At 52.3% G+C, this 26,204-nt stretch overlaps 1 protein-coding gene across 2 annotated transcripts in view; it reads right to left on the reverse strand.

The window, feature by feature from the left end:
• ARHGAP26 (Rho GTPase activating protein 26) overlaps positions 1-26,204 on the reverse strand; it is a 146,052-nt gene that overhangs the window by 25,080 nt on the left and 94,768 nt on the right. For both annotated transcript variants that reach the window (XM_042790078.1, XM_042790077.1), the window contains exons 18-20: positions 21,593-21,752; positions 13,939-14,077; positions 8,248-8,401 (exon numbers count right to left, since the gene is read on the reverse strand). In XM_042790078.1, coding sequence (XP_042646012.1) covers positions 8,248-8,401; positions 13,939-14,077; positions 21,593-21,752 — 453 coding nt within the window. The remainder of the gene's footprint in view (positions 1-8,247; positions 8,402-13,938; positions 14,078-21,592; positions 21,753-26,204) is intronic.

Below are 26,204 nucleotides of genomic sequence, written 5' to 3' on the forward strand. Positions count from 1 at the left end.
CCCTTCGCACCTGGCTAATCTTCCTGCTGACAGTGTGGGGACATGGCTCCTCAAATAAGAAGGATTTGTTCGTACAGTAATTTGGCTAATGAAGCAGGGTACTGTAAAGTTCACATCACTCCTACTACTGACGACTCCACAAAAGTTTTTTAAAAAAAGAAAAAGCAAAACTAAACGATTTGTCTTTGCTGCAGAGATCTGCATTCCGCGTGAGTACAGGGAGCAGAGCTGCTGAATAAGGCTGTGTCATGTTTACGTAGTTACTCTTCAGAGTGGAAAAAGTGACTTAAATTCTGCAAGGAACCAGCAGCATTTAAAGGTCTATTTATTTCTCCTCGCGTGCTTCTGCTTAGTGTATCACAGCTGATAATTGCCAAATCTGTTTACATCTTTAAGAAATTATTTATTCTAAAAAACACTATCCTATCCAGTTCGATACAGTGCTGATGCCACACTGGTTTCTCTGCTGCTAGGCATGGATTTGGGATGGTGAGGGACTTCAGAGCAGAGCACTGGGACGGGGCGATGGGGAGAAGCATGTCATGGCACCAGCACTGCAGCTCAGCACGCCGGCAGCCCTGGCCCCACTGCCCTCCCATCCGCCCGGCCCAGCCCCGGGAAGGCTGTTTGGCCAATATTTTAATACTTGAAACGTCTCTCATTTTCAGGCAGGGAAGGAGAAATGTTGCTCGAGTTCTAACTGGGATGCTTAATGAGGATTTATTCTGGTCCTGCAAATCAAGAGCACATGGGAATAACCTCTCTTCCTTGGATTAACTGCGTTATTTTTTTCATGACCACTAGACCTTAGATCCACTCTTCATTTCTTTCCATACCCGTGGAGGGCAAGAAATAGCCATACTTGGTCAATGAGAAGATAAAGTCAAATGCAAATAGACACGTGATGGCTAAATCCAAGTTTCCCAAAGCTATTATTTCCCTGAAGGCAGAGTCCCCGGGGTGAAGGAGGTGCGGCAAACAGCACGTGTCGGGGCTGGGTGCTGGCACAGGGCTCAGCTTGCCCCGCAGGCCCGGCTCTGGGTACAACCTCCCCCAGCCAGGCCCTGCTTCCCCATCACCTGGGAAAAACCTGACTGTGAAGGGCTCTGCCACTCCATCGGGAATGCCAACGGACCTGGAGGGGCGTGGAGAGGGGGAGACACCTTCCAACACAGGCAGTGGCGTTAGGCTGGTTGTATCTCCATGAGAAATCAAGCAAAAATGCCCAATATTTCATTTTGAGGGAGCAGCAGATGATATTTCCCCCATCGAGTGATTTTTTTTTTTTTCCCCTGCATTCATTATTTTTATCTTTGTTTGCACCTATGAAGCTAATCCCGAGGGCAACTGGTAAAGGGAGCTGCTCTGTAATTATCACACCAGCACAAAACCGACCAGTGCGTGAACTCGTTCTATGTTGAAAAGACACCAAGATTGCCAAACCGTGTACTCCAAAGCCGGGAAATGCTGAAGCAAGTCAGCCCCAGAGCCCTGGTGAAGTTTGGCTGCCCAATGGCAGGGCACGCACCAGGCCCCACCGCCTCCCCGGGGGGAAGCACGAAGCATTAAAGGACAGATCACATAAGCACAAGGGCAGGGAAATTAAGGCCGTAGGGGCCATAAGGCAGCTTTAGTTCTGGCATTTCCTCGTGCGTGAGGACTCCCAACCTCAGGGGATCCCTTCCAAAGTCGGGGAGCTACTTAGGGCTTTAGAGAAGCAAAGCAGACGCAGCAGGGTCACTCCGGGTCAGCCCCGGGCTGGGCTGAGCTGCCAATGCTGGAGGTCTGGACTATTTAATAGCTCAGTCCCTGCTATTTTTAGAGACACCCGCTCACACAGCTGACGCTCGAGTCCCACCCCACAGAAAAAGGCCAATTTCTGTGCCTGCTCTGCACAGGTAAAGCCTCTTCCTGCAACTCGTCCCGCAGCCCTGCGGAGCCCAGCCCCGGGCGCTGCCTCCCCAGCTCCCCCCACGCCGCGCTTCACCAAAGTCGTGCCACGGAGGGAAGAACGGCCAAGCTTCTGCAAGGAGCATGAGCAAACTTGCCACGGGGAGCCATCCCTGTTCCCGGGGGGGGGTCCCGCAGGAAGGTGTCACCTCTCTAAGCCGTGGGGCCAGGCGGGCAGTACCTCGGGTACAACCAGCACGGAGGCAGCAACACCCAGGGGAGCGGTGGAGGGTGACACGCCACGTCCCGCAGGACTCGCAGTGCTGAAGGCCAACGGGCAGGTTGTCACGAGTCCCTGCGCACGGCTGGGGAAGGGGAGATCAGGCCAGGAGCAGCCAGGTCCTCCCAGGGCACCCTGCCATGAAGGCAGCCCAGAAATGGGACGTTTTTGTTTCCGCGAGCGCTGCTAAATCATCTTCCAACAGAGACAGAGGGTCTTGGAACTTCAGAGACCAACAAGCGCCCAAGGGAGCGTTGGAGCCCTGGGAGAAGCAACTCTTCAGAACCAGCCCTGAAACCCTGTCAGGCTGCACTTTGCGACAGCAGGGGCAGCGGAGAAAATAAAATACACCCAGAGCCACCACCGGGAAACGTTACTGCAAAGACATGGCTGAGGATTTGAAAAAAATAAAAGCATCCAGCTTTGGTATTCTAGTCCCATTTTCTGCGCACAAAACAGCAGGCAGCCTGTCTCCCTCGGGAGCGGCAGCGGGATGGATGGAGCAGGCCGCCCCGGCACTTGCCCGTGGCCAGCTGAGAGGGGTGCACGGCTACCGCTGAAACAGGGCACCCGCGGGACCTGGGCAACCAGCCCTGGGGCTAGCTGCGAAGCTTGGGTGCTCTGCCACCCGCCCCAGCCCTTCCTGGGCGCTGCTGACGCTCGCCTCCCCCTTCAAAGGGAAAAGGCAGAAGCCCCCTGGGTATCGTCTGCACGTTTGTACTTACCAGAACGCAGGCTGGCAATTTTGTGGAGGCGCAACGCAAAAATGCAGCCCATCTAGTTACCCGGCTAAACATCACCCGGCCCCACCCCACCTACAAAACAGTCCCAACAAGAAATTAATGTGAGAGGAGAAACTGAAACCCTTCGCCACTCCATCTGCCTCCTCCAGTAGCTTTTGGCTGCTGTTTATTTTCCAAACTGTAACACGCTGGTTGTTTGGCTTTGCAAACAACTGCAAAAGCCTGCAGCAAGTCGCAGGTAGGAAGCCAGCCAGAAGCACCCCGTGTTATGCCCAACAGCTAATTTAAAACTAAGGTATTACACTTATTTTAACCAGTAAAAGGTGATTCGAAGGAGGCTGTGTAACGCGATCTGGCTACTGCTGCCTGTGTTTGCAGCACCCACCTCTCATTTGGCCTCAGCCAGATTTAAGCTCTCGGAGGGGCCGCCCATGCACCCAGCGCCGCGGGCCCTGCACACAGCAGAGGTCTTTGAGTAACACAGGGGACACTAATAAATAAATAAATAAAACAGGGGAGAAAAAATACAAAGGAAACACCAATCAAGGTGCTGGTTATCTGCAGTGATACACCCCACACCAGAGGCTTCACAGGTACGCATCGCAGAGCCACCAGAGCAAGGTGCTTTTTTAAAAGGGTTTTAGAAACTGCAATCGTGAATCTTTTGTTTTTCATGATCACACAATTCAGTTTGCAAGCTTCCCCCACTTCAGCTGAAGTACGTATCTATGCTAGAAACACAGCACTTTCTGCTTCTTGTTTTGCCCTGTTTTCTCGGGAAGATGTTTTCTGCAAGAGCAGGATAAAGAAACCAGACGCTTATTTAAAAACAAATCCCCCTCCCTGGGGCTTTGGTGGCCCCGGGCAGCCAGCCCCACTCCCCCTGCGCCCCACCGCCACAGCGACAGCTCCTGGCATGGGACAGCAGGCCTGCTGACTCACCGAGTACAACTCCCGCCCAGAGCAGTTTTTCCATAAAAATAAAAACCAACCCTAATAAATAAACGCATTCCCATAGCAAAACCCCGATTGGTGGCTGGGAAGGAAGAGCCTTCGTCTTGCAGCAAAACAATTTCCCTCCCGGTTGGTGAAGGAGGAGCACGCTGGAGGGAAGGCAAGTCTGAGAAGGACCACGACGCCCTGGGGAGGAGGCTGGGGGTACCGGCGCGAGGCGGGGAGCCCTCGGCCCCGGCTGGGTCACTGCCATAACACACATTGCGCCCAGGGGCTGGGCAAGGAGCAGCACACGCTCACGGGAGGGATTTAGGAACTGGTGCAGCTGCCTGTGGAGCAGACCTGCGGGATACACGAGCGCTCAGAAGGGAGCCGAAAGGCTTTTGTAAGCAAGAGCTCAAGCAAGTATCTAATTTCACAGCGTTCACAATTTTTAGCATTGCACATTTAAAGGCAACCTTTGAATGCATCGGTGCTCACTGCAGCAAAAGGAAAACAAGAAATCCCCCAGATTCGCAGTCCTGAACATTTGTGCTCCGAGTCTCCCACTGAGATCAACAGGAGTTATTTCCACGAGAACATCAGTTTTCAGCTTGGTAAGAAGCAACAACATCAGAACGACCCAACTCCTTTCCCTGCAGTTTCCCAAAGCGACTTTTGCAGAGGGTGAGTCGCCGTGCCACAGCTCCCGCGCAGCCAGGAGCCACCGTGCCCAACGCGAACCGTCCCGTGTGGGGACACCCCACCGGGGCTCTGCCCGTCTAAAGGGTGAAGGTGGAAGCACCGAGCCCAGCTGCAGCCCGTGGGGAAGAGGCAACAAACGATGGGGAGGTGTGCTGGTGCTGCTGACCCCGCCGTTGGCTGGGCTGGAGAGCAGCTCCGAGGTGGACATCACTTTGGGGCAACACAGCATCGCAGCTTTCCCTGAGCACAGACCAGAGTCTGGTACCTTGGGACCCGGCAGAAAAAAAAAATGTGTTTTCCCTTTCCGAGCTGTCACGCTCTGCCCGCTTCGTAGCACGGGTGAGGAGGTGACACAAAGCCGCCGATGGCAGACAACAGCAGCAAAGGCTTCAAGGTGACATCGGTGCCGAAAGGCTCATCGCGTGCCCGCCCTGCCCCTCGCCCTCTCGAGGTGGGCACCCATCTCAGCTGAGACTGGGGGCTGGCGGGATGGGGAGGTGGACACTGGGGTCACCCTGCCCACGCGGGCCAAGGGCGAGAGACACACCAACACCTCAAGGCACCAAACCTCAGAATAAAGCAGGAAAAGGCCCTAATTAATGCAGGCACTTCCCCTGCGCAGATATCTCCATCAGCCTGGTTTTTTCAGTGATGCATTTAGCAGAAAATAAGGAGCAGGTCGAATTCTGCTCTGGGCTAGCTTTTAATTTACTAACCTTTGCTGTTGTCCTGTTAGGGCAGCAGAGGTCCCTTTCTCGAAGGGAAGGAAACACCAAATCCAGGATTCTTTTGTAATTGTCCTTTTTTACTTTTGTCCTCTTAACACGTTTCTTGTTCAGAAAGAAATCCCTTTTTCTTTCAAGGAGGAAAGCAGGACTTCCTGGCCTCCGCACACCTGGAATTTTACAGCTCCTCAGCTGCAGGGTTTGAATTTTGGCAAGCGCTGGCTCCCAGCTCAGGCAGCTGATCAACTCGGGGGAGGCTGCCAGGAAAGCCAGCCCCTCCTGACTGGGTCCTCAAACAGGATGGCCCCAGTCCACAGCCGAAAAATTCAGAAAATGGTGAAGAACACAAGAAAAAACTCAAAAGTCCTGAAGCAGAGCTCAGGGATGGGTCTCACAGGACCGGCAGAGAATTTGGCAGAGTATCTGAAGAAGCGCAAAAGGCAAGGCATCTTAAGACCTTCCTCGCTGCCAATTACCATAATTGTGGGTCCAGCAATTACCGGGGAGCACCAGAACCCCTCGCATAGCAGTAACAGATACTATGGACCGACTGAGTGTGCGTAGCTGCCCCAGGCTTCCTGCAAAGCCCGAATTACTCAGCTGGTTAAAAAACCAGAAGCGGCTTTATACAGATATTATTTGGGTAGTCCCGCAGAGCAGCAACGAGAAAGCTGCTGGGATATTGGCACCGTTCAGACACCCTGCCCCGACCCAGACTGCAGCCTGCAAACGGCTGCGGGGCAGGGCTGGGGGACAGACCCGCTGCTGGCAGCCCTCCTCGCCCTCCTCATCCTCGCCACGGCAGCCCAACACCCCCACGGAGCGCTAACCACCGAGGGCAAAGCCTCACAGAGCTGCCAAAACCTTGGGCACAGACTGAAGTGACATCTATACATACCGCTGAAAAAGAATAAAATGAAGTCAGATGCTTCATTTCTTATTGAAAGATTGGATTAAAGATATTTGATTTAAATATCTGGGGTTATAGAGAAGAAAATATTTGCCTTGTGGTATTATTCACCCACCTTACGACTGACTTTTCAACCTTTAGCTCAGCGTTGACCAAGAACTTGTGTATTCCTGCATGTGTAAAAATTACCACATATACCCTAGATTTGAGAAGCATCAAATGCCACAAACCCTGTCAGAGCCATAAGAGCCAGTGCTGCCCTGCTAATCACTATTTCATTTTGCAAAATTGCAAAGGCCCCTTAACTGGCAGCAAGCAAATGGTTTTGCTGATGGTCTGCTCACTTAATTCCTTGGTAACAGCAAGATGCCTCCTTTCCCCACAGCCTCACAGAGCTTCAGCCGATTTATTCTGCTGAACTTCTTTATGACTTCCTTTAAAAAAGAAATTATTATGAAGAGGCAACTCTTGGAATCTGAAAAACTGCGAATTTGGCAAACAATTCCTGTAAGGTCACAGCAAGACTCGGGCTCACAAAACTTGCTGTATTGTATGTCACATCGTTTTTTTTTTTCTCCCTCAAAGGATAAATAAACTAAAAACATCCTCTGGGGGAACAGTATGTGACCGACTTCCAGAGCTCAACCAACAGTACAGGCATGAGACATCGACGCATCTTTACTCAGTACGTAAGATGTGTCATGTGCAACCTTAATTCAGAGGCGTCCTACCTTTTGGATGCTCCATTCCGCCGCCACAACTCTCCCTGCAGGCGATTTTCTCGCAGGAGGTAAATCCACAGAGAGCGGGCGAGGCAGGGAGCCGAGCCTTACACACGCGTTTGGTCCTCGCGCAGCTCACGGTTTTAGTGGCGGTGATGGTGAGGAGAGGGGCGGAGTGGATGGGTGAAAGCCAGAGGCGCGCCGACGCGGGCAGCGGTGCCGGCGGCCGCTGGGCACTTACCTCTCTGCCCCTGCAAACCGCTGCAGGCTGGGCCTGAGCCGGCCCCCCCTGTGCTGCCAGCGAGGGCTGCACCCCAGCCCCCCCAAACCCCAGCCCCTGCCGCCAACCCCGCCAACAGCAACGCATTTCACCAGCTCTACCAGTACCCGCCCTGGCACTCAGCCATCTCGATTCCCTAGCAATCCTTCTGCTGATAACCAGAAGAAAGCAGCTAATGCAAAAACGTCACTGTCTGCTCCCGAGGGACCGGGGGCTTCTATGGTTGAGTGGGAACTGGAAGTGTTCGGAGCCTGGGGGAGGACGGGAGGGGTGGGAGGGAAGGTCTCCCTTAATTGCGAAGGTCACCACGTTACAGCGAGGCTGTAAAACGCTGGAGGGAGCAGAGTTCCCCCCGGCCGATCCGCGGGGACAGGCAGGGCTGTGCCCAGGAGCTCTGGGAGGGAAACTGGCTTCAGTTTGCAAGGCCTGCAAGGGCTCTTGAAGATCTGAGCAGATCTTCACATGCGCGAGGAGGGGAGGTTCTGTGGGAAAATGCTATCAGGCCCAGCAGAGCCGCGGCAGGAAGGAAATTCCCCCAGCAGAGACGGCCATCGGCGTGAGGGCTCAGCTGTGTCAAGTTCAGGGGACTTCATAAATAACTCAGCCGTCCCCAGGGAGTCATTGCTAAGGTCGCTATTTTTTCCCTTGAACTTTCCAGATGAAGGAAGCAATAGCAGAAGCAATGGCACAGATTTGGCTGGAGATCAACTGTACTGACAGCAGTCATAGAATTTAACTCAGAAGAAAAGTCCTTTGTGTTCGCTGGAGTTATCACCAGATGGGTCGAGCAGTTCAAGCAGCAATGTGGAGTTCTGCTCGAAAAATATTCCACATGTGCAAAACAATTAAAGCTGAAACTCGCCGGCAGATATAACCCACAGTAACTAATTCCACCACTTAGACCGAGTTAAAAATGCAGGGCACATGCTAGGCACCCATTAAAAATTAAAATGTTAAATTGTATTCTTCAACAAACTGCTGGGATTCAGAGTAAGAAACAGCCATGATTAAAGATTAAGGACAGAGAGCCTATAAAACACTAATTACCACTGTACTTACAGTGAATTTGGCCTGTTGGGTTTAATTACTTCTAGTTCAAGATCACTTGAGTTCAGGCTGGGCTGGGGAGCGCTGTTGGAGTTGAGGAAGCTGTTTACGTTTGAAGAGATGACGGATTCCAGGCTGGAGTTGATGTTACTGTTCCTGTTCTCCTCTAAAAAAACATCAAAACCCAAGAATCATCAGCCACCACACACATCTGCCATCGCGTGCAAAAGTAAAGAGCGTACTGCTGCAAAGGTGTCGAGTGCTCCTAGGAACAATCCTGCCCTACTGCAAACAGGGCAGCGTCTACAGATCTCAGAAGACAGGCAGTTAGCTAACCAAGATGTTACTGCTGATGTATATGTATGATGAATAATACATTAAACCATAAGAAATACCAGGTAGTCTTTTTTTTTTTTTTTTTTTTTTAAAAAAAAGATGTAGCTACATTTTAAATGAATACCTTTTTTAGTAGGAAAATATTCATTTTTCTCAAGGTGTTAATATTTTATATTCCCAAAGACATCCAAAGTACCACACAACCTGAAAAAAAATAAAATGCAAACTACACAGAGAAATGGATTTCTCTGTGACTGAAATCAGCTGCCAAGGGACCGAGCGTTTGTCTGGGCAGGATAACATTTTAGAACAAGAAAAGGACAAATCACCCAATTAACGTTTATCTCAGCAAAAAACGCTTCAGCCTAGGACTTGACGTCAGCTACTATTGATCTTTCCTGGCCAGGTCTATAAGGTGAAGGGGGAACAGGGTCTCCATTCCACTTCAGCTCAGCTCTTTGGAAATACAGAGCAGCTGTGGGTCAGAAACTTGGCTTTTTATCTGGCCCAAAACAGCGCCTTGCTCCCGCCGTAGTGCCGCCTGCACCGCGCTGGGGAAACGCCGGCACCGCCCTGCCGACAGTCTGGAAGCTTCTGAAGAGCTTCTTGTTTCCCTTGATCATATTCTGTTAAGAGACTTCCCCTTATTTGTGTAACTTCAGCAGTGAGGAATGAAAATATTATGCATCCCAAACCGACATCCGCAGCATGGGCTCCCTCCTCAGCTCTACGCCAAATTACCTAAAATCACATTAATTCATTTTTGTAAGATGCTTTTTCCGTATAATCAGTAATTGCAATTGTGAGAAGCAATTATCATCACTGATGGCAAGGAAAGCAGCCCTATTGCAGAGAACTGCTACTTCTGTGATGAAGTTTTCCTCAAAGATAGGCACCTGCTGGAAAACATAATGAGTCCTACTTCAGTGATAAATCTTTCAAAAATTGTTTTTCCAGTGCACACTAATATGATCAAATTACTACCAAAAAGCCCATAGTAACAGGGAATCCCTTATTCTCAATCCCTCTAAATTGTACACCTCTGCTTGTGCTAGAAGGAGAACAGGCAGTACTCATCCGTATCCTGTACACATTTCAAGAAGGATAAAAGAGTGCAAGAGGAACTCCAGGGATATATGAAACGTTAATCCTGAGCACACTGCAGAAAGAAACCACCCACATTTCTGTGAAATAGCCTGGCAGGGGTGTTGCCTCAGGCACAGAGGAGCAGGGAGTTGTGGCAGCTCTTTGCCACCACCTCAAAAAGCCCACACTGGGAAAAGGTTTGGGGGTGCCAGGGGCAAGAGCGGAGTCCGACGCTCCTGGGCACGCTCTGTCGCTGGAGTTGCTGCATTTTCCTGGTGCCCAGACAAAATCAGTGCCCACATGGCAGCAAGGCAGGGCTAAAATATGGTTAAGCTTAGGTTGAGCCTATCCTCCAGAGATTAGCCTAAAGCAAGGATGTGTTAATTGTGTCAATACATGCCAACATGCACCTGAAATTGCGTTTCATTAATCTTGTTCTCCAATAAGCCACCAAGGGAACGAGACACACATACACCTCTCTGTCCCCAGCTTTGTTCCTCCAACATTGGATTTTTTGCCCAGCCATGGTTTCCAACTCACCACCGTCTGACATGCCAAAAGGAAAATACAAACAATCTCATCGGTGTTGAGCCATATGGTAGCTCAGACAACAAGCCAGGTCTTCCCTAAACCAAGTCAGAAAAGCTCAGAAACGAGAGTGATTTCCCCGGAGCATCCAATTTAAAGACATTTCTTGGCCTCTGCTTTAGCTCTGCCCCGGAGGGATGGGCCGATGGAGGAGAGCGCAGCAAGTCCCGCCGGGGCCAGGGCAGGTCCCCTCGTATGAAGCTATGAGCTCGCAAAAGCCCAGCTGGAACTCAGAAGGCATAAGCACTTTGTGTTGAAAAAGATCATCCATGCAGAAGATAAGAGGCAAAAGTGAAGAAAAACAGAGGGCTGACCTCCACAAGCACTGACAGGCAGACGCGGGAGCCAGCAGATGAAATAAGAGAGAAACTGAGCTGCCTACGGACCTAAACACCCCCAAAGGCTGACCCAAATCACGCCTCTATTTTTGCGTCTGCCAGAACAGGTTTCAAAGGGGGCTGTGACAGACCAGCTCCGGAGCACACGGCGGTGACCGAGCCCGGGGACTGTCCCCGCTGAGCCCCACCGGAGCGGAGGCTGGGAGGAGCGCGGAGCTGAGCTGATGGAGCGTGGGCTAACACTACGTCTTATTATTTCCAAACATTTTCTGCCCAAGGCTGAAGTCCGAAAATAAGCTCTGTAAGCCTAACAAATCAGTGTCAATTGTCTGCCTAATCTCAGAGCTAGCGACCAGCCAATATTGAATTAAAGTCCCTATCAGCCAAGAAACTGGAAGTGTTTCATCTAGAGAGGAAGGGAGATGAATGGCAGAATCTGAAACTCTTGCCTTAGTTTATTTCCTCCTTTTTAAAAGGCTGATACTGTATTTTGCTTCATGTTTTTAAAAGCTTACGTGAAGGATTCTCCACTGTGAGATTTAATTTGGTCCTACAGCTACAAGAGCAGAATGGCCCATCAGCTAAAGTATGTTTCTCCCCCCTCACACAGAAGAAGAGCCCCTTTGCAAGCCACCGGCGCAGCTGGGTGCGAGGGGGGGTCCCAGCTGGCCCCGCTCTCGTTGCAGACCACCGACCCCCCCACACACCACACAGCCCCAGCCCAAGCTCCTGGCTGTGTCCCCTCGCTGCTGGCACTGTGGCCCAGCTCCTGCCAACAAGAGAGCTACTGTTCATAAACCAAACCAGCAACTTCCCTCCAAAACCCACAAAATGACCTTGCTGGTAAGGAGGGGCTTAAGGGAGACCCGGACTTGTACGTTTTTGCGTCCTCCCTTCGCTGAACAACAAACTCTCCCGTCGCTGAACTGCTCAGCCAGTCTCAGTTCGCCCTCTTCTAGCTCAGGAACCAGCAACACCTTGATGTGATTTTTCCCAAACCCTTGTGAACCTTTAGTGGAAAGTCAAGCAGAGCCGCGGGAGCCTCACGGAATCCTCCGGCTCCTCCGGGCTCCCCTCCAGCAAACGCCGCAGCTCGCCGGAGCGCAGAGCGGCTGAGAACCTGAGCTGGGGCACTTGGGTAACAGTTGTCCACGGGGACCACAGAAGTGATGACAAAAGCTTTCTGCGTAACAAAATATGAGCAAAGTGCCAAAACAGTGTTTATAATGAAGGACTGATAAGGAACAAAATGGCCTATTTGCTGTGTTAACAACACTTGTTTCACAATATCCAGTTCCTGGGTCAGTTGTGGACAAAAATGTGAATGTTTAACAGCTAAATAATCACTCTCCTTATCTAATCTGCTCTCTTGCATGATCCTGTCTGTTGAACATTGTCATTTCTGACTTTTACACAGCTTTGTATGATGAATTTTAGTGAAAATTTTAGAAAGATATTTGACTTCCATGAACAGATTTCAAGTGATGGAAAATTCACTGTCCCACTAAACTTCTTACAGTTAATTTGCTCTCGGCCTTAAAAAATATATAGTCTGTTAATGTCCTGAATGTGTCTAACTTCAATCTCCAGCTATTAGATCTTATTATGTCTTTCTTTCACAGATGAGTAACTCCAGTGGCATGCCTTCAGTGTTCCCGTTGTGCTCGGGGCTCCTCTGAGCCATCTTTACCTCTTCCAACACTAATTTGGAGACAGGAGCACCAGAGCGACCACGTACTTCAGGGTTCCCAGTCCCTCACCCCCGAGGCAGCCACCTGCGAGGGAAAGAGGCGCTTCCACCAAACCCGGGCTCTGGGACGGGAAGGCTGCCGGAGATGTCAGCTCTTTCTGTGTCACAGCGGAGCTATTTCTGTGTCACGGCTCAGGACACGGTGCAGACGTGGCACTCAGCTTGTGCTGCTCTCCAGGCCCTTCGCACTTCAGCCTGACTTGGAGCCTTGGCCCATGTCTGGGCCAGTAAGGAAGGAAACCTCATGTTATTCCTCAACCGACACATGCAGCAGGGATGGCAAACGCTGAGTAAAATGGTGGTGGCTTCCCACAGACACGGGAGGTTACAGAGGAAAGATGAGAAAACATTGCTTCTTGTGGGAATAAATAAATGCAGAAATAAATAAATTAACTTAGTTCCTCTTCTGGGCAAGGGGAGGATGGTACACGAGGGCTCCAGCAGCCGGGTGACTCTAGAATCTGACAAGCAACTGCTTAGTTAGCAGCAAATAAATTACTTAGTCTGAAATTTTTCAAAAGCAGCTTTTGATATTTGAAGCTCCACTGACAGTCATGCGATACACTATTTCCAGTGCACGCTTTGGTGCTACCACAGCTTCCTTAAACCCACATGCATCGATATGACATCCTCCGAAATGAGAGTGCCTGGTAATTAACAGTAACTCAATCAGAGGCAGACAAGCCCACGTGTTTTGAGAGTCAGCAAAGTTCACCACAACCACTCTGTCCACCCTGCAGTTTTAAGTCCTGGGGAGATGGGTTGACTCCAGCCTTCCTCTGCTCCTCACCCCGCCGCGCTCCCCACTGCCTGAGCAAAGCAAGCCGAGCCCTCGTGCGCTTGCTCTGCTCACCATGTTACTCTCCTGCTTTTTCAGCAAACTGGGACAGCTCCCCGTATAACCAGCCAGTTCCAGCAGCAGCCTGAAGCAGGAGCTGGGAGCGCGTGGCTGGGAGGAATGGGAGAACTGGGAACTGGGTTTACGCTGCAACATGAAAAAACAGCCTGAGCAGACACATTTCTGCCACTCCGTGAGTTGGGATGGGGCACTGACTCTTCCACCTAAATATCTGGAGCATCAATTAGTGACAGAAATGGAAAGATGATCTTCAACATTTTTAAACTACCGTGGTACATAATCCTCAGAAAAATGCAGAACCTCCTGGCTGGGTTTTTGTGTCTGTAAAAGGCAAAGTGCCCGAAGGCATCCAAAAAGGGTGTCACAGCCTTGCCACAGGCGTTGCGCCCGCGTGCAGGAGCGCATCCCGGCAGCTGCCAATGGCGAGGACAGGGGTCGAGGAACATGAGAGGGGGAATGAGCAGGGGCCCGTCAGGTGGGGACGGGCCAGCAACACTTTATACTGTGCTAATGCAGCCTCAGTTCAGCCCCCCGGGTTAAGGGCTCGGATGCCAGGCAATCCTCACACTCCCCATCAGCGTGACAGTGGAGGAAACCGAAGCCTGATCCTGTTACGGGAATCGTCTCTTCCATTGACACCAGTAAAATTGCATGGGAATGGCATGGCAATTACAATCCATTAGTCACGATTAGGGCAAAAACTCTGTCAGGTGGGGCAGCCAGGAGCCGTGGCTCGGCACACTTACGCTTCTCGTTGGGCTGCGCCGTGTGGAAGAGCGTCAGTGGTCTCTCGCTGCAGGAGGGAGGCTTCGAGTCCGTGCTCTTCTTGCGAGATAACAGCAGCTGCGAGTTCGATGGTGGAGTCTCTGGCACCGTGTTAAATATCTGTAAAAAATAATAAACAAGTTGTTCTTTGGCATCGCCCCTTCGAACAGATCAGCTGCCTACCTGCCTGGGCTGCACCGCTCTGCCGAGCAGCGCCTAAGGACAACACGCATTCAACAAGGCAACATTTTGGGTACAGTTTCCTAAATTCCCCATTCCCACTTCGTCTGCACTCCTTTCCTCTATTCTTCACCCCAAACACATGTTGCAAGGTGGGAAGAATCCCGATAACCTGGCATTCTGCTGAGTTTTTGAGGGTGCCAGCAGGTGATGGCGAGAGTGCCCCCGGCACGACAAATCGGCGTGTCCCTACGCACACTTCCCGGCGGCACGGCCCTCAGTGCCCTCACACCCAGCTTGGGAAAGTCCCTGCGACTTCCAGCCACAGCTGTCAGAAAACTGAGTAACCGCATTTTTCTCGAGGGGATGGAATTTTAAAACTGCACAGGTTTGGTTTGCTGTCGATATTTGGTTATTTATGGTGTCGTTTCTGGAACCCCAGGCTCAGACAGCAGCAGTGCTGCCTCAAGACCGGCTCTCTCAAGGTCTTCTGTCACCTGAATATATCCAACCCCATCCCTCGGTGCCTTTCCCTCCTCTGCCCACCCCTGACAGCCAGCCCACCGGGGCTGCCAATGGGAAAACTGTATTTTGGAGGCAGCTCGCTGCCCACCACCATGCCGGGGTGACTCCTCGGGAGCACGCAGCCATCGCCGCTGGTCACGGGCAGCCCTTGTCTTGCCGAAAGCCATCCAGCGCCGCCTGCCAGCCAGCGGCCCCGGCTGCCAGCATGTCACGGGTTTGTTTCATCTAACAACAACAAAACCCTCACACGCGGGCGTAAACCCTCCACGCCAATTTCTACAAATAAACGAGCCCAGACGCGGGCGCCAAAAATGTTAATGTCGCATCTCCCCCCAGGAAGAGGCGGGTGCGAAGGGCAGCGCTGACGGCCCTTGGAGAGGGAGTGATGAACCGCTCTCGATGAATCCAGCACCTCGCTCCCCAACTTTTCTGTTTGTAGGGACTCACTGCCCCGGGCTCAGGTTGGTGCCCGAGCCGGGCTGGGTGAATGCCTGGGCAGAGCTCCGGCGAGCAGCCGAGCCCCGCCGTGCCGAGCCAGGCGCGCTGCGGAGCAGACGGAGGGCTTAGGGAACCCCGCTGCAGCCCAGCCCGGCGAGCTCTGCTGAGCTCCTTCACACATTCCTCCTGGGCTTAGGGATTAGTGGAGGGAGCAGCAGCCCAAGCCGCGCTCTCTGCGTGCAGCGCCGCTCGTTTTCACTCCACGCGCGCCTGCCCGCGGCCGTTCCCACCTCCAAAGCTCCCCACGGGACTTTGGGGGCCAGCAGCTCCCCAGCCTCTCACACAGCTGCTGCATTCTGCTCCCAGCACCCCAGCAGCCCACCCCAGCACCCCACCAGCCCTCCCAGCACCCCAGCAGCCCTCCCAGCACCCCAGCATCCCACCCCAGCACCCCACCAGCCCTCCCCGGCATCCCACCAACCCACCCCAGCATCCCAGTAGCCCTCCCCAGCAGCCCACCAGCTCTCCCCAGCACCCCAGCAGCCCACCCCTGCACCCCACCAACCCAGCCCAGCACCCCACCAGCCCTCCCAAGCATCCCACCAGCCCTCCCCAGCACCCCACCAGCCCACCCCAGCACCGGTGCCGGCGCTCCGGCCAGCTCACAGGGCTATTCGTAGCGCATTGCTCACCATGCTAAAACGTTCCCCAGCTGCACATGCTTCAGGTGCCTGGCCCGGCTGTCGGGACCCGGGCCATGAGCCCTTTGCTCTACGTGCTAAATGCAGCTTCTCGGGGGCAGGATCCTGAAATCGGTACCCGGGGCACCTTGCCTGACCTGGGCTCCATTGCCTGTAGCCATTGTGGCCCCTGCCTGCTTTAACACGCTCTTGCTTTCAAATTGCTTTTTGATAGTAAATTCTACTTGGGAAATATAATGGAATATATAAATCAAGCAAGATAAAAGTATTGATTTATGAATTGCATTTTATGCAGTGATTTCCCACAGCACACTTGAAAATAAACTTCCAGGTTTTTGTTTCTTTTTCTTGGCTGTTAATAAGAGAAGGTATATATGCTCTTACATCATGAACTTGGTGACTGAAATCAGCCTCAGCTTCTAAGGAGGTTGCATTTCTAAATGCAGTTGGAACATCGTCATGAAACAACTTTACTAAAAAGCTTCAGCACGCACCACCTTCTCCTCCCGCCCTGCCCACTGCGGGCTCCGACGTGCTCCTGCTCCTCTCGAGCCCTCGGGTTCGCAGCCTGCACTGCAGGCACCGACACAACTACAAGGACTCAGTAAATACGCTTCTGGCTCTACTATAAACTTATTTTTTTTTCAAGCCACAACCTCTTCCACGAGCTCCCCCGAGGAGCAGCCGCTGCCCCGTGGAGCAGACGGAGAGCCGCGGCTCTGGCCAGCAAGGCCGCGGTGGCGGCAGCGGGACGCAGCCTCCTGATGAAGCAGAAACACCAGCGTTTCTCCAGGATGGTCTCCAGCCATGAATCAACTCAGTGTCCCAAGCCTGCTACGGCATCTCCACCAAGATAAAGCCGGAGAGGGGGGAGCAGAGGCAATGTGGAGGCAGAGGCAGGGCTATTAAAAGCTCTGCCACCTCTGAGTGGCACAAAGCATACGGGCTAAATTTATCCGCTCACAATGGAGAAAAGTCAATTAACAGCTACGTTTAAAAAAGCACAGTGTTGATGCTGAAGGTCTAAGGAGAGACCCCAAGAACCAGAAGATAAATAGCTCGCTCTGCCATCATGGTGTACTGGGAAACAGCGCAGATCTCCTCAGCAGCAAAGGAAACCAGAACTGCTGGACCAAAACCTCCTACTCCATCCCCCTCAGCTCAGACACCACTTGCACAAAACCTCCACTCTTCTTCACAGGAAAGTTTCTCAGGTTTGCTTCATTTTTTCAATTTAACAAGAACAGCTGAGACATGCTCCTCACTGCGCAAACCCGTGTTATAGCTCTCCCAGTCACAGAGCCCAATTAACAGGGAGAGAGAGACGGTTTAATAGCCAGAGCAGGAGAGGAGCAGCCAGGATTCATAAATCACATTTACAGCTGTATCGTGCTCACTTGCTCAGCCCGATGCAAGCGACAATTTCACAGCTCCACACCACCTTCTCCCCTGTCTGCAAAACGGCAAAGACCCGGCAGCACCTCGTCTCAAGTGGTAGTTAAAAGGCTTTTTTTAATACCTCTCCCACCTCTGAATGGAACAAATCCGGGTGCTGCTACATCCTTTATCCCACAGCTCTTCCAGAGAGACCAGCCCATGGCCCCATCACCAGCTGAGGACCGGGGGTGCCCACCCAGCGCCGACGGCTGCTCTGTGCGAGCAGAGGGATGAGGGACGTGCGCTTTCCATCGGTTCTGGAGGAATCACTCCTCACTGCCAGGGCGCCTGTACTTGCACTGGAGACACTGGTGAGGCCAGGGATGGTGCCCCCCCTCCATCAGAGCCCCCCTTCCCTCCCCGCACCCCAGCAGGCACTGGAGGATCTCCTTGTGCTTGGTGTTTGTTACCCCATTATATCTATTTTATTACAAGGAAGGTGAAAACCAGAGGCGCTGGGTATCCTGCCCGCATCAGAGGGATGCGATGGAGGCGCGTGTGAAGGTCCAGCCCTGGTCTCTGCTCCGGCCATCAGCCAGAGCTGTGCCTGGACTCGCTCAAGCAATTTGGAGAATAAGAAGCTGCTATGACCTTCAAAATGCTCGTGGTGCTGTCATACAAGGACCAGCTAAAACTGCCAACAGCATCACTAAGCATTTCAGCTAATTACAGAAAAGCATCAAATGAAGACGAGGTGCTGAGGGCTTTGACTTTCATAGTAGTCCTTACTATTTCCTGAGGTTAGTGTTTGGGTCTGTGTAATTCCCTGCATAAACTAGTCTCCTATTTGTCATCAATACTGGCTGCATTAACATTTCACCTGGTCAATCTTTTGTCTGGAGGGAACATCATCATGACAGTAAATCGATCTCTTAATTTTGTAACACTTCAGAACAATGGCCTTTTCCAAAGAGCTATAAAAATTTAAGCTTTGGAAGAGAAAATGGATGGACATCTGCAATTGTCGGATGTAATAATATTTTAATATTACTTTTGGCGAACATTTAATTTTAAAATCAGAAGTATGGTGATAAGTGGCAACCACCCAAGTAACCAGGCACAGGATATGCTCTTGGTCTGCCTGTCATGGCAACATCCAGAGCCACAGGAGAAAAATCATTTTATCCATTTAATTATGTATCATCAGGCTACATTTTATAACACATTATCTTAAAGTACTGTATCCACAAACATACACAGAAAAGGCTGAGAATCGCTGATGGATATATCTTATTAAGTAGCAATTTGGCATGTTGTTGGTTTGCTGGGTGGTGTTGGGCAGCTCAGAGCCGGGCACGTTGCTCCCTCTTGGCTTTTCCAGGGTTCCTGTTTGCTGTGTTGGAACATGTGGCAGGCAAATGGAGCCGCTGTCCCCTCATCCCCAGGCCCCAACGCTACACTCATCCCACCCCTATCCCGCACTTCCAGAAGAGCTGCTGCCAGTACAACACGCCGGAGATCACCCAAAGCGCAGCAGTTCCCAGCGACAGCTGGAATCCTAAAGGCCAACGCCAGGGCTGCGATGCCTCGATGTGTGGAGACCCTCTCGAGGAGAACATGTCTGAGAAGCTTTAAAAACCATCCCAGAGTTTACTGCTGTTATTGTGGGTATAACAAACAATTTGGATCCGAGACCTGGAAACCTGTTAAATCTCTAGAAACAGTTTCACTTTTTGGATTACACGCAGGGTTTAATGGTCTTTGTCGGATGCTCTGGCAACATAGAGCAAACCATAATTTCCCAGTTGTTCCGGGAACCTTCAGAAAGTCCCCGTTTTGCTGATTGTGGTTCCAAAGGGCACATCGCTCGCGGGGCGCATCGGGAACCCCGCACGCACAGGGCCCACGCTCACACCGGGGCACCGTGTTCACCGGCGAGGACACTGGACGACCTGCAGCATCCTTCGCGGATACTTTCACGGCTTCGGGACAAATGTGCTTCCCCAGGGATAATCTCAGGTGGAAGATGAGCCAAATCTCAGGTGGGCTGACTGCAGACGCAGGCAGGTGAGCAGGGAACGCTGACTAACCCCCCCGAAACCCCCTCCACCGCCCCGGCAATCACATAAGCCTACTGAAGCGACCGTGTAAACAAGCTGCCAGCAGTTATTCAGACCAAGAGATGTTATCACCAAGCTTGCATTTTTATTTTTTTTTGGTTACACAATGACAACAGTAATTTTGACGGGAGAAGCATTCCACTTACCTGGGGGAAATATAATGTAATACCAGACAGTTGCTGATTGCCAGGAACCATTCAAATCAATTACATTTTCCCTGCGAATGTACTTAATCATAAACAGTGTCTGTGAGTCACTGGTGTAAAACAATATAAAGCACCAGCAGCACAAGCGCAAGCAACTTGCTTATTGCTAATCACCTACGGCAGCTCCTGTGGGGAACCTTCAATGAGCTCGAATCAATTCAAATTAAGAAATACACTGAAACGAAACAGTCCTAAAGCGGGAGCTGAACGGGCGCTAACACTGCATTTAAGAGATTTTCCTCTCCCTGAGTTACCTCTTCCCATCTCCCTCCTTCCCGAGAGCCCTGGAGAAATGGGGACATGGCTTCACAGGAGTTTTGCTCGCAGCATCCTCGTGCAAAGTGGCAGTGGCAGGCGGCCCCGGCCCCGTGAGCCCCACGAGCCCCGTGAGCCCCATGAGGGCAGCTCAGCATCCTGCAGCATCAGCCCTCACTGCAGCCGAGCACCCCGGGCAGCAGGTACACCCTCCTGCAGAATTAACTGGCGAGGAGCGTATGTAACCAACGTGCAGATTCACCCTTCTGCCGGTGCCATAAATTACTTCTAATGAGGGGGAATCATCGAAGCGCCAGGACACCCTGGGGTGGGAGCTGTAGCTTGGTTGGTGAGCAAAGGCGAGCCCTGCAGCCCACCCAGACGCGATCATTGCAGAAACCTGTCATCGATTCCTCCACAGATGCCAGCTGATGGAGGGCTCGGCTGGCACAGCAAGAGACTCGGTTCAGGCAGAAAAAAAATCAATGTCTAAAGACGTGTTTCTGTAAGGGCCCACGAGGGAAGGGCTCCATAAAGCACAGCGAGGGGACGGGAGGTAAAACACGCTCGTAGGGATGCTGTGCTGCTCGTGATGCTGGCGGCACAGCCAAAGAGCTCACCACCACCAGGGAGAGGTGGTGAGTACTTCCCTGCACCCACACAGAGGTGACTGACAGACAGACAGACGGGACCATCGAAGGCCAACACGAGGTTTTGTGCCAGTTCCTCCACACAGGACCAGGGCCGGGGGAGCTGGGCTTTGCTCACAACTGCAGGTTCATCACCGCTGTTCGCACAGCAGCTCGGAATTAAGCCATCACTGCCATTGCATTGCATGCAGAGGAGAAGAAAACAGCTCCATCGTCCTAAAGAAACATCACGGCCTTTAAGCGCCCGCGGAAGCAATTTCTCCAAGAACACACAACAACGGGCACCGTCCCCGTCCCCGCTGGCTGTGCATTTGGTGCCCCTTTGCAACCCTGCACAGACGGGCCCCCAGGCTGCTGCCTGCACCACACGACCCAGGGGCTCAGCCTTGTGCCTGAACCTCCAACAAACCCCTTCGAGACAAAGCCCCGCGCCAGAGCCGCAATGCCAGCCCTCCCCAGTAGCCCCCGCCAGGGACAAACCGGCCTCTACGCTTTCCTTTGCGGCCTGAATGCACAAACCACTTGTTTCTTTCCAACCAAAACCAGACGAACAAAAGATCGTGAACAGGGAACTGTTTGAATTTAGAAGAAAACGGCATTTTTTTTTTTAGTGCTGCCGTTTGCATGCAGCCACCCCACATGGCTGGCCAGGAGGGACAGCCAGTGCCATGGCCCCACGGATAGACGAGGATATCCTTACTGCCGACAAACGCAAATGCATCATCACTGAGGAGGACAACGTTGTGGATGAAGCCAGTACTTGAATAAACCCAGACTTAGTCAGAAAAGCAGGAAGCCAGCCTAGGCGTGCATCTCGCACTGGCCTCTTTTAGCGCTCATCTCTCTTGAAACTAAGGACAAATTCCTGTTAAGCAATGGAAAGTGGGGAGAAAGGGGGATTTCTGTGATGGAGACATGGACATGCCGACTCACACTGAGGTGACCATAAAAAAGGCTGGTTACCAGCAGCGCTGGTTATGCAATTACAGCCCAAGAACGGACAGTTTTGGAGCCTCTACGCCGCATCCCGAGCCGTGCCCATCGCTGTAGGAGCACCCGGCTGCTGCCCAACCCAACACAAACCTCCAGTGCCACGAGGAGCAAGGGGGGCCTGGGAGAGGGGCCCCAGGTAAATTAGGTTTCATAAATTAACTGCACTGAAAGAAGCAAGTAAAGCCATTACCTTCTCATGGTTTTCTATTAAAATTTCAATCACGATGTTCTGAAACTTGATGTCCATAATGGCAGCAACTGTTTCCTCTTGAGGTCGAAGCAGTGTTGGCCCAAATACCACACCCAGATTAGCAACAGTCATCAGGTTCTGCTTATGATTATTTGCAACTCTGGACAAGAAAGAAAAAAGAAGAAGAAAAAAGTAGGTGACAGAAGTACTCCGCACGGAAACCCCCTCCCTGCCTCATGGCTGGCACAAAGCTTACAATGCTGTTTACATTTTTTATACTCCTGGTGAGCTCCTTCAAGGCTCAGCCATGTGGAAAAGTACAAATTTAACTATTGTATTACTAGAGACCTTTCAGCCTCAGTGAGTTGACTAATCCCATAAAACCCCAACCCTACGCTGGCCACTGAGTCTCATGTTGCAAACCACTCCCAGGAAAACATCTTGAATGATTAATACTTGAAACCCTTCTAAAAACAAATTGTTGGACCTCTGACACACGCTGCTCTCCAACTGAATGAGTGACCTAATATGTTCCAAAATCCCATTCCTTCTCACCCATTTAAGCTTTTGCCTGCCCCAGAGGTCAGCCCCAGCCAGCCCAACCAAACCAGGCTGGAAGGAGAAGGTGGGGCTTCACCCCCCAGACCCACACGCACGCACAGGCACCCCTCTGCAGAACCCACCCGACACGGCCACCCGCTCTCCCCCGACACTCAACCATTCCTCCCTGTCATCTCCATCTATTTTTACGTTCGCAAGTGTTGCAGCCCAGTTCAGCACAGCGAAACAGCTCGTGCTGAGGATCTGGCACCCCGGCTGAGGGGCGTTTGAGGGGGGCGGGGGAGGTGGTGTTAGTTTGGAGGAGCTCCAGTCTGACCCCTGGTCTTAGTGGTGCAAAGCACCAGCAGCCCCACTGGGGCACGTCCTCTGCCCTGGCTCAGCCCCGGAGAGCCCCGCTGCCGCGCACCGAGGCCACACGCTGCTGCCCGTCCCACCTTGCAAGCCCCCTGCACGCCAACAGCCCGGTGGTGCCCGGGGGACCCGGCTGCTTGGCCGCTCCGTGGCAAACGCCCGGTTGAGGCACGGACCAACCTCGCCGGGTACCAGGGGCTCCGGTGGAGGCACGAGCTGGAGTCACACAACGGCACGTAACGCCACGACACGTGCGCCGGTGACGCAGCGAGGACCCGCGGTGGAAACCCTACAGCCCCGTCGCCGCGACTCTTTCTTGTGGTTTTCTCCTGACCTCTTCAACCAGGAAACTGGATGACTTCAGGCAGTGCAATCACAATTTCAGCTTAAGGGGTTTTTTAAGCGTCTTTTCCCTTTACTCTTTCTCTCCCGTTTTCCCTGGACAAATGCACTAGGCAAGCACAGGCTTAAAACTCCAATCTTGCTGCACTGTCCCAAAAAGTTATTGCCATGAGCTTTTATTCCTGATCTCAGGGCCAAGACACCACAGCGCTCATTTGTGTGCACGCTCAGCTTATTGCAGCGCAGCAGGCTGCCTTAAAAGTAAAGATGCTCTCCATCCTTTTTCATCCAAATTCCACTCGATCCAGCAAAGAACTCTTCATTCTTCATCCCTCTGTGTGGCTCCCCAGGCAGCACAAGGGGACCTCAGCATTGAGGGAAGCTCAGGGGCTCAGGACTGCTGGCTTCACTCCCCCCCAACAGCAGCTCCAGCCGTATTTATCACCCAGGCAAGAAGTCTCGCCCCTGATGCATGTTCCATCCCGGGAGAACATGCAGGGCTGTCACCTCCACCCAGTCTGGGCTGGGGTTACAGTTTCAAAGGTGCAGAGGTCCTGGTGAAAAGTCCCTTGGGAGCTTGCGGGACCTCCCTCCTGCCCGTAACCTCCCCCCACTGTCAGGAAGCTCTGAATATTTTATCACGAGTGTCTGAGAAACCTCCCGCGTCAGTAAACTTCAGCGCTGCGGGAGACGGGCTGCCCTGGAGAAAGGCTCCGGTTACAGAGATGATAACCCGAGGAGGAAGGAGCCCCGCGCCGGCGCTGAGGCGATGCTCTGCCCGGCGGGGCTGCTGCCACCCCGCTCGCCCCATCGCCTCCACCCAGCCCCGTCCACGTCCCCAGGCAGGGGCAGAACCTCCCCTCATCCTCCCCGAGGGCAGGAGCCGGCCGAGCTGCGCACACAGCGATGCCGGCAGAGCTCGTGGGGGAGAAGAAAACTTTTTTTAGGGGGCCACAACCTTGCAGAGTGGAGAGAAAGGCAGAAGAAGTCCAATAGGAAGCGAATTCTTACTTAAGAAAAAACCTGCTTACTTACAGTAAGAAACCTCCTACTTCTGCAGGGATTCAAACCTTTCCCCCCACTCCAGCCCACCTCCTTATCGTGACATTCACAAATGCCAATTGACGTGTTTACATTGCAACAACATCTGTATTTCAGACACATGTTCACATGCTCCTATTTGGATTTTGAAAAACGCAGCCGTTGTTCAAATAGTTTTGAAAAGTGCTAATAAAATAATAATTTTAACGATCTTTCCGTGGTTAGTAAAACAATGTTCATTTATAAAAAAACAACCGAATTGATCTAAGTCTTACAAAATTAGGTCCCTCCATTCCTCATTACCGTTACCATGTAATACATCACTCTAATAAATTGCACTGTCATTGACTCATTACAGCTAGGCAGCTGTGCACGGTCCTGTTAATTATTTCAGACTAAACTATTAATGGCTTCCCAGGCAGGGCACGGTCCTGCAGCACCAGCCGCAGACCTGGCTCTGCCTTTTGCCCGAGGAATGCCCACGCGCCCAGACACGAGCGCTGGCCCTCGCCTCCGGGCCGCAGTCGCCACCAAACTCCTCTTTATTCTCACTTGTTTGCTTTGAATTTGTAACGTGTGGAAGCCATTTTGCAGCTGTGCAAGTCTGGCTCCTTTCTGGAATAAACCGGGGTGGCACAGGAACTTCCAGCAGTTGTCTTCACAACGCTTGGTTATCAAAGCTATGCTACAAAACATCATTCACCTTTCACATCCTTCAAATTCCACATCCATTATCCACATGATAATTTACTATAAATTATACCCCTTCATCATCCTTTCCACTCAAAAATAATGCCGCAGTTTCTAAAGACGGGGTGTTCTCATCCCAAAGTGTGCTTAACATCGGTGCTTTTTGGCAGGCATTGTTAGTGCCATTCCTGAGCTGCCCTTTAGAAGGTTTCCAAGTATTCACTCTATCCACCTTTTAACCTGCTGTTTCTTTCTGACCCTCAGCGCACTCTGAAGGCAATTGCACTAATATTAATTTAGATGGGTTCTTTTTCAGTTCTCTCGCCATCCACGCTTTGCAGAAGTCCCTTCCAGCACAAACAGGAGGTGGGAAGCAACAACAAATGGGGAAACCTGCAGAGCAACCTCCTAACCCCTGCCGGGTGCTTGCAACGTGCCCAGCTACCCCTGACTTTCGGAGTCTGGGCTGTTCCTCCCCCTCGCAGCACACGGCGGCTGCCCCGTGCCGCCGGCATCCACGGGAGATGAGCCCGGCAGCGTGGGAGAGGCTGCGGAGCCCCTCGGCTGGGGGAAGAGCGGCACGCACCACCAGCGAGCAGCTCTGCAAGGGGACTTTGTCCCGTGAGGATCTGACCCACTTGGTGCAAACCCAAGAGGTGTGATGGTTACTGCAAGCGCCCAGCCACAGGAGCTGGAGACCGAGCCCGGACAGCTCGCGGGGATGCCCCGGGCCGGGAGCCACGAGCTCCCAGGGGAGCGCTGGCCCTGCAGCTCAACGGGCCGGTCGTGTTGTCCGGGGGTGCCCGCAGACACCCGCTCGCTTTACATTCACTTTCAGAAAAAACAAAGGAGAATGGGAGCGGAGTAAATCCATGTTGTGTGTCAAATTAGATTATGCCTGGGTTGCTTGGATACTGTATAATCACTGGCATGACCAAACATAATTTAATACAGAGTAATTGGCAGTCAAGCTTCAGTGCAGAGAAAGCATACAGGAACAGTAAATATTTCTTTGTTGCACTGGCTTGCAATCAGCATCGTGTAACAGAGGAGAACCGCAGCAGAGCCGGGGTGCTGCAGGCTGGGGGAAGTGCTGCACCGGCCCTCTTTCATTTTACAGGCATTAATGATTTAAGTTTCTTCAGCCTGGTCAACAGCTCGTATTTATTTTCATTGAAATCCAATTAAAGAACTCATTTGCTTCTCCAGCGACCTCCAGAGAAACCTGCGTGGTGGGAGCAGCAGCAAACGCTCAGGTGCAGCACGTGGGAGCTGCCCACTCCTCCTAGTAACACGGCCCAGAGCCGGCACCAGCTCCAGCCCCGCAGCTTAACGCCACGCACAGAGCCGAGGGCGTAAAAAAAATGTACCAACTTGAGACTTGTGGGCTGTGAACTGGCATCAGTGGGATTATTCAATACTGGCGGACATGGTCCTGCCGGTACGTGACGTTACCTCCATGAACACACGGCTCTGGCCCGGTTGCCCAGCCGCGCCGGGCACTAGCCACCACGCACCTCCACGGGCAGCAGTGGCCTGTCCAGGGGCTGCCACCCGGGGTGCCTGGCTCTGCTCCCCACAGAGCTCCTGCTTTCTGTGGCTGGAATCATTTGGTGCATGTATTTTA

Source organism: Tyto alba, unplaced genomic scaffold (genome assembly GCF_018691265.1).
Source record: "Tyto alba isolate M040663 unplaced genomic scaffold, T.alba_DEE_v4.0 Super-Scaffold_17, whole genome shotgun sequence".
Classification (NCBI taxonomy): domain Eukaryota; kingdom Metazoa; phylum Chordata; class Aves; order Strigiformes; family Tytonidae; genus Tyto; species Tyto alba.